Here is an 8,523-nt window from a genome sequence, read left to right as displayed (position 1 = left end):
ATGCAGAAACAGTGGCACAATTTGAGCACTCTGTTGAAATATTCGAACGCAACGCCGTTCAAGGATAGAAACGACGCGGGTTACATTTGCGCGTACTGCTTCAAAACCTACCCCGACCCGAATGTCTTAAGGCACCACACCCACTACGACCACGATAAGGAAAAACCCACCTACAAATCCGGTTCGGGGATGAGTAGTTTCGTAGCTTATTTAGATATAGTCGGCCTGAAATGTACGATATGCGATCAAAATATGGAGAGCATAAACGTTCTAACCGAGCATCTAGTCAAAGATCACGATAAGAAGTACTATTTGGGTGTAACCGATTACTTCCAACCGTTCAAGTTGACGAGCGAGCCGGTCATCAATTGCTGTCTCTGCGACGAAATATTCCACAACATGAAGCTGCTGATGCAGCACATGAACGTACATTACAGGAATTTCATATGTACGATATGCGGAGCCGGTTTCGTGAACAGCTTCCGGCTCAACAGGCACGAGACGACGCACGGCAAGAAGAAATCTAGCTTCACGTGTCGGCACTGCGGTCAGGTTTTCGCCGCCGAGTCGAAGAAGAAGGCTCACGTTAATACGGAACATAAGGGCATCGCCGGTGACAGCGTCTGTCAGATTTGTAAAGCGAGGTTCAAGAACTACTACCAAAAAACGAGGCACATGATACAGGTCCACAACGTCGAGGGAATCAAGTGTGATCTGTGCGAGAAGAAGTTTAATTTGAAGTCAAATCTCGTACTCCACATGAGGAGTGTCCATCTGAAGGAGAGGCCGTACGAATGTTCCGTTTGCAGTATGGGTTTCTTTATTAAACGTCACATGCTCGGACATTATTTGGCGACACATACGAACGAGAGGAAGTTTAAGTGCGACGTCTGCGGTAAGGCGTACGCGACGCAGAACAGCAAGCGGAAACACATGAAGAAGAATCATGGTATATCGAAGAATACAGTGATCAGCGAGAATACGGACAAGTGATCGACGTGATTTAGTCGTGTATTTGTATGTTTGCGTGTATTTAATGTATCTGTAATAAAATGTTGTGATGTACTGAGCATTTTATTTATTTTCTGGTATTTTGAGGCTCCGCTTGCATTATACGGGTTGGTTTTCACGTGTTAGGCAAAAAAAGTAGCCTTTCTTGGAGTTCAAGTTTGCTTCATACCAAATTATATTAAACTTGGTAACTTTGTTGGAGTTACTGTCAAATTTATATTATTAATATACATTGCTGATCAACATGACAGAAAAATGAAGAATATTAGTAAAAAACCTAAATAGTAAATATTACGTAATTCCTAAAATATACAAGATTAACTGAAACTTCTTTCACGAGTGGTCAAAGTTTTTAGTAGAAATGATGTACTTTCTAATTTATCATGGGAAAGTAGATGCTCCAAAACGTAATGTATCAATTGCACAAAAAGTAGTACAGTTATAATCAATCGTAATAATAGAAAAAGAGGCGCATAATTCTGCGCAAGTGAAGTTCGGTCGAGTTGAACCGATTTTACGTTAGCTAAACAAACGTAGGACTAAATTTTGGTGCCATTTTTTCTGTCATTGCAGAGCCCTTGTCCAAAAAACTCGAAATAGTATTATTTAAACACGATTAAATGACATTAAACTAGTGTGAATCGTTCTCACTATTAAGTTTTCGTTGTGTTAACTGCAATTACATTAAATAATAATTATTAATATTGAGTATTGATCTAAAATAATCTACATTTAAATTTATCATTTTTGTCAATTAAATTTAGACATAGACAGTTTTAGTACTATATTATATCTTCTTTAGTCGATGCAATTAAGACAAATCAATGACGTAATTCGTCAAATAGACTTAAACAATAAATATCCATAACCTAACAAACTAAAAATATATATAGCCAGTAACGATACTAGCTGCTAAAACTACATAAGTTGCTAGAATACAATATTTAGATGGTGTACCTTTACAATAATTGAAAACGGTTTTTTTTCTTAATTTTAGATTAGTTAATGATAATTTCAGTAAAGTATGAAAAGCATGAAAATAATGATAGCAAGTCCTCAAGTTGAAGTTTTTAACTCGGTGCTTTTCTTTGTAGGTGTCGAGGTCGAAACAAGCTTTGTTGAAATAACGATCAAACAAGAACCGACATCTGATACCGAGGAACAAGAAACAAAACTCGAAACGGTTGTTAAAATAGAGAATATATCAGATGAAAACGGATCGAAAAAGGTAATAAAAGATCCCAAAAAAAGTGCAGCCGACAAGAAATCAAAGAAAGATCAAATTCTCGAAATGGAAAAGCATTTGAAAAATATAAGTACGATTCTTTTGCACACTAACGCTACCCCGATAAGATACCACGATGGTGCTAACTACGTGTGTGCTCTGTGCCCGGAAACGTATCCGCTTCCGTCGGAATTGAAAATGCACGTTCTGGAGGAACACGACGAAATAGACAAGTCTTCGTTCATGGAAGGACACAGACTGACTTCCTATGTCGTCAAACTCGATATCACTAATCTGCGCTGTTTAATTTGCCACAGCGAAATTGAAGGTTTTGATCCAATACATCACCTTCGCTCCGCTCACGGCAAAGAATTGCATACCGACATACCGAATCATATCTTACCCTTCAGATTCGTTGGAAACGGTTTCGACTGCGTCCAATGCCCGAAATCGTTCGAACATTTTAAACTTATCCAGGAACATATGAGTGTACACTATGGTAACTATATATGCGAAACGTGTAACGCCCCTTTCGTTAATAAGAGAACAATGCAGAATCACGCGAACAGACATAAAAAGGGCGACTTCCCGTGCAGTCAGTGCGCGAAAATTTTCGATACGAACAGGAAGAAGTTGAATCACGAGAAGTTTGTGCACGATGGCGATTATAAGAGGAAAAAGTGTCCGTATTGTCAGGAGAAGTTCACGAATTATGCTAAGAAACGATCTCATATGGTGCAAGAACATGGTGCGGAACCCTTGTCCGTCAAATGTGAGATCTGCAAGAAAACTTTTAGTACGAGAGCTCGATTAAGAGGTCACACCAGACGAGATCATATGGAGTGTCAGCACGCTTGTACGGATTGTGAAATGAGGTTCTATACGAAATTGGAGCTTGTCAAGCATATGGTGAAGCATTCTCCGTTAAGGGAATACCAGTGCGACATATGCCAGAAGGCGTACGCAAGGAAACACACGCTCAGGGAACATTTGAAGATACACGCTAATATTAGGAAGTTTAAGTGCGAACTATGTGAATTTACATTCGTGCAAAAGTGCAGTTGGAAATCTCATATGCGTAATAAACATAAGATAAAAGTACCGTAATAATATTTTTGAATTTCGAATGATTTTAATTGATTATCATTAGGGTTTTAAAACTTTCAAAATTAGTCATTAAACGTGGTATTGTTAGGTGTAGAATTTTTAGACGTAATTAGGATAGGGTTACTTCATAAATACTTTGCGACGTCGTGTCGTTTGTATTATGACGTTGATGAACAAAGAATTAATACTTTCACCATAAATCTGATAGATTTCATGAACTGTTCAAACAAACAGTTCACGCTACGACGCCGAAAAGTTCTTACGTCTGTGACACCACTTTTTCTAAATTAAATATATCTGATCTCATTCGGAAAGGAAACAACGACAATGTATTAAATTTCGTTCATGGACGATTATTGATTTTTTTTTAATTCGTAGATAAATTATACAAAGATTATCTTTAACAGTATTTAGAGAAGCGACTTTATTTTGCATTCGTTCTTATGGTATTGACAGGGCACCAAATTTTTGTTCTAAGTTAAACAAAATCGACCATCCTCAACAAAATGGTTTCGTATATAGAATAGACCAAATTGTTTGGACATCTTTATTGAATTTTTTAATGACAACGAATTTGTTTAGTCAATTGGAACGTATTCTGTTATTTTTGAATATTCGAATCCATAGATATCCACAGATAAAAGATAGTTATAAAAGAGGACCATTTTAAAGCGACTTTGTGACATATTATGAAATGTCCCAAAAAACTACAACCAAATTATACTATATGCATATTGATCTCTCTTTCTCAGAATTATTGTCACTATAAGAATGAAAATAACTCTGATTTTGCCTAATACGTTCTAATTGTGAAATGTACTCTGTCTAGTCCACCCAGTCACAACCGTGCAGTGACATATTTGTCAAAGAGCGTCCACTATAAGCTTGATAAGCCCAGCGATGCGTCCACTTTTTATCACTACTTACTGAAATTTCGGGATTTTCCGAAAATTTTGGGCAGTCTCATTTTTAAGTGTTTAAAATAAGAATTCATCAGAGTTATAGTCTGGAGGTTAGGATATATTATATACCTATCCCCCTGAAGCAATTAATTTAAATTACAACGAACAACAGGAATTTATTTACGTTAAATAAATATAATATGTATATGAATATGTGATATTTTTTATTATTTTTGATTAAACATATTTCGTATTTTAATATGAATATTTTCTAAGAGACCAAAAATGTCTAATAACGTTCTAGATTTAAAAATAGTCTTGTCATTTATTGAAGACAGTAAAATCTTCTGTAGAACTAGCATTTCTTTTAATTTCTCTTATCAGTCTAGTTTTCTATTTTTACTTAATAATTCTGATATTGTTATTAACCGTTCTTCTAGACTACAATAGATTTAACTATTGAATTGTTTATAGCCTATTCCAACTTAAGGAGATACAAATAAATGTCTTAATCATTCAAGTATAGGGATTTAATTGCTTTGAAATTAATATCTAATTCCATTCATCCATCCCCCTGCATTTATGCCAATTTTATTTACGGTCGGCGTAGCATGCCTTCTGCTTCCATACTTCTCTATCGGACGTCATTTCACAAGTAACATTATTTCGAACCCTATCGTCGCTCACACAATCCATCCAACGTTTCCCAAGGAAACGATGGATGGATCGTCCTCTACCTGTATATCCATCCACATCCATGCTCAAGGTTTTCCTCACAATATGTTTCTCGTTACATGCCCATATCATGATAGCCGCCTTCCACATAACTTCTCAGCTATAGGTGTCATTTTCAAACTTCCTCTTATGTACTCATTCCTTACTCTATCCATTCGCGTAACACCACACATTCCTCTCAGCATTCTCATCTCCGCAACATACAATTGTCTTTCAGTCATCCCTTTTGTATAAATGAATATCTAATTATTAATAGTAATTTTAGGGTTGCAAAAAGAGAATCGATGACGTTGGTATCGGAACTTTGCAAGTAAAATTGAAGTGATATAATTTGTGCAGCAGAATTGTGTTGTTTCATAAATAAAAAAGGTCTATAGCCCATTATATAGCTGAGCTATTATATGAAAACGTTCTTCTAAAGTTTGTTTATCTTTAAACCTTGTCCTATTGGAATAGGCTATATTAATCATGACAAAAATACTTATAGAAGAAAAACAGATCATTAGAGTTCAAGAGAGATGTACTCTCTCGCATTTAATCTTTTCCTTCTAGAACATGAAAATCGTTATGATTAAAACGTAGAAGATTGTGTTCATAATTTAGTATTACTTTAATTCTTTTTATGATTGATTCGTGTTGTGCAGGAGTTCTGTTTTAAGATTTATCTCGATTTAGAAGATATTGTCCAAAAACTCTTTCTAAATTTATCAGCAAATTTTCTAAGTGTATTAAAGAAATGTTCTGTTATAGAGAAAATAGTAAACATATGTCTCTAAAAGATTATTTAACTCGTACAATGATTTAAACTTGAAAACTTAAATACTTGTATTTTTTCCTGTGTTTTAGAACATATCTGCACAACACGGTCTAATTGTGTGATAAATGTCTATACGTGATACAGAATAACTAATTATGACGATGTTAAAAATTAAAAAACGACTGCCTGGCCAATTAACTAAACAGTAAAATAATTATAGAAAGTTTCCAACGATACCCCATTCATATCAATTGTTTTTTAGTTTTGTAAAGTTTTGAAAACAATAAACTTGTTTTGGGCAAATATTAACAAAAATTGGATCTCTTGTGATTGATAGATTGAATATGATTATTGAGATTTTTGTATAGATTTCGAATTATATTCTATAGTTAAGGATATAAGCAATAAATTCATCTTCTGAATCTCATGACGTTGTAAAAACTTCTTGAAATTTTATCATTCGATCTTATCAACTTAGTATACTCCATGTTCATGTTTAATATCTAAATAAACTATTTCTTCGCATTTGCTATTTCTCTCTCCTTATTTTCGACATTATCTGTATTTACCTGAGTGTTTTTAAATGTGATATGAGTTTTAGCTCCTACAGTTTGTATTTCAAGATCGTAAATTACAAATTTGGTAAAAAATAAAAAGTGCTGCCATATATGAGATCTACGTTTTAAAGTACTTTGTGACTTTTATTACAATTTTGTTTAAAAAAATTCGAATAATTAATACACAATTAAATACATGGTCGAAAAGTTTATTTGGAATTGAAACAGTTTTGTTAATTCTAAACGATAAAATAATATGATTGATTTCTTTGATTGCTAAATGTGTTCAGCATTCGGCATTTAGGTAATAATTGAAGGCGTTAAATGTTTGCGTTGAATTCATACAGCAAACTAAACCAAATGTTTATATGTATTAGAATCTAATTAAAAATATATGCCCTTGAACTGTTTTATACCTAACGAGTCTAGATTACATGACAATAAAAGTGAAATTTTCTTTGTAGGTAGACAACTGGATGGTAAAGCAAAAACTAAAGGTGAAACCGTGAGGCGCGTATCGAAATTGACAAAGAGAATTGTCAAAAGTGAGAAAGAAGTCGAGATACCGAAAGGTCGACAGGGGAGTATCGAACTGTCGAGGCATTTGATCAATGTTAGGGAGATACTGACCTGGTCCAATGCGACGCCGATCCGAAGTCACACGGATATCGGCTACCTGTGCTGTTACTGTGACGATTACTACCAAGAACCGGCCGATTTAAAACAGCACACGCTTGAGAACCACGAGGGCATAAATAATTCAAGCTTCACGAAACGAAGGGACCTCAATGCGTTTTACGTTAAAGTAGATATCACAGGACTGCAGTGTAGGCTGTGTGATGATGATATAGAATCAATAGATCACCTTATCGTTCACCTCAAGGACGTGCACAAAAAACGCCTGTTCACAGACATCAAAAATCACTTGATTGCGTTCAAATTTGAAACGGAAACTCTGCAGTGTTTCGTCTGTTCGACAAAATTCAACCGATTTAAAGGATTGCTCGAACATATGAATCTGCATTGTAGGAATTTTATTTGTAGCGTGTGCGATGCCGGCTTCGTAAATCGGAAACGTCTTTTCGTTCATCAGGAGAAGCACAAGACAGGTGTGTTCCAGTGCGAAGTCTGCTCGGAGGAGTTCTCGACGCTTCCGAAGAAGAAGCTCCACATAAAGTCGATTCACAAACCTGTAAAGTTTCGTAATAAATGTGGCTACTGCAACGAGACGTTCAAGGATTATCATCAGAAGTTGAAACATTTGACGGTTGTGCACCAAGTTGAACAGAATGCGTACAAGTGTGACGCCTGCGATCGGATATATCGTAGTCGGAAGTCCTTCAGGGTACACATCCAGAGGGATCACTTGCTTCAGCGGCCGCACCATTGCACGGAATGCGATAAAAATTTCTATTCTGGTTCCGCTTTGAAATGCCACATGCTGAAACACACGGGCGTGAGGGAATTCCAATGTGATGTTTGTTTGAAATCGTACGGTCGTAAGTCAACCCTCCGTGATCATATGCGTATACATTCAGATGATAGGCGGTTTAAGTGCGAGCACTGTGGGCAGGCGTTTGTCCAGAAGTGCAGCTGGCGTGGTCACATGCGCGCGAAACACGGCGAAGAAGTTTGAGGATGTATTGTGTTGATTTCGTTACCAAATTAATGAGGTTTTCGTTTATTTAGTTATAAACGTTGTATGTATGTATGTACCTTATTACAAAAGGAATAAAAGCTAAATTTGATGATACGAGTGTTTGGTACTTATAGCTCCTTTAAAATAACGCGTAACGTTTTCAATGACTCCATTCCCGTATGTATCCAATTCTAAAAGATTCACTTCATGAATTTAAAACAGATTTATCTTATCTTTTTTTTATAGTATTCCTAATTACCCCTTCTTTTAAGCTTATCAATGGTGTTAGGAGTGAGGACGACAGAAGCCCAAGGGGTCAGATCCTGACTTTTACATCGCTAGATGGCCCATAACCCATTGCACTATTGACGCTTCAAAATTATCAAAGTATCAACGACTAGCAAAATGAGAAATATACCTGATATACAGAACGATCTTATATTGATTATAGCTTTAGAATAAAATTAATATTTCACTCATAATAAACGCTATCAAAGCACGTACGTTTCCAGATATAGAATCTATCTGGGTAAACCCAAATCCACTTATCTGTACATAAGTACAAGTTCATCCATTGAAAATGTCTATAC

The 8,523-nt window shown here is 35.7% G+C and overlaps 3 protein-coding genes across 3 annotated transcripts; all 3 read left to right on the top strand.

Moving 5' to 3' along the window:
- Positions 1–993, top strand: LOC124541498 (zinc finger protein 728-like). The gene has a single exon (XM_047119414.1). It carries the CDS (start codon positions 1–3, stop codon positions 991–993), a length of 993 nt encoding a protein of 330 aa, XP_046975370.1.
- A 1,054-nt stretch (positions 994–2,047) lies between these two features.
- Positions 2,048–4,785, top strand: LOC124541457 (zinc finger protein 226-like). Its single transcript, XM_047119359.1, has one exon. The coding sequence runs from the start codon at positions 2,054–2,056 to the stop codon at positions 3,341–3,343; it is 1,290 nt and encodes a 429-aa protein (XP_046975315.1). The 5' UTR covers positions 2,048–2,053; the 3' UTR covers positions 3,344–4,785.
- Positions 4,786–5,448: 663 nt separating this feature from the next.
- On the top strand, positions 5,449–7,930 carry LOC124541497 (zinc finger protein 664-like). Its single transcript, XM_047119413.1, has 2 exons — positions 5,449–5,500; positions 6,759–7,930. Exons 1-2 carry the CDS (start codon positions 5,449–5,451, stop codon positions 7,928–7,930), a joined length of 1,224 nt encoding a protein of 407 aa, XP_046975369.1.
- The last annotated feature ends 593 nt before the right edge of the window (positions 7,931–8,523 follow it).

This window comes from Vanessa cardui, chromosome 28 (assembly GCF_905220365.1).
Source record: "Vanessa cardui chromosome 28, ilVanCard2.1, whole genome shotgun sequence".
Classification (NCBI taxonomy): domain Eukaryota; kingdom Metazoa; phylum Arthropoda; class Insecta; order Lepidoptera; family Nymphalidae; genus Vanessa; species Vanessa cardui.
This window is presented reverse-complemented; position numbering and strand designations above follow the sequence as displayed.

Excerpts from the sequence above, each read along its gene's own strand:
- LOC124541498 (XM_047119414.1), top strand. The coding sequence starts at position 1 with ATGCAGAAACAGTGGCACAATTTGAGCACTCTGTTGAAATATTCGAAC.
- LOC124541457 (XM_047119359.1), top strand. The coding sequence starts at position 2,054 with ATGATAGCAAGTCCTCAAGTTGAAGTTTTTAACTCGGTGCTTTTCTTT.
- LOC124541497 (XM_047119413.1), top strand. The coding sequence starts at position 5,449 with ATGACAAAAATACTTATAGAAGAAAAACAGATCATTAGAGTTCAAGAG. Across the intron at positions 5,501-6,758 it reads CATTAGAGTTCAAGAGAGAT|GTAGACAACTGGATGGTAAA; the intron begins GTACTCTCTCGC and ends TTTTCTTTGTAG.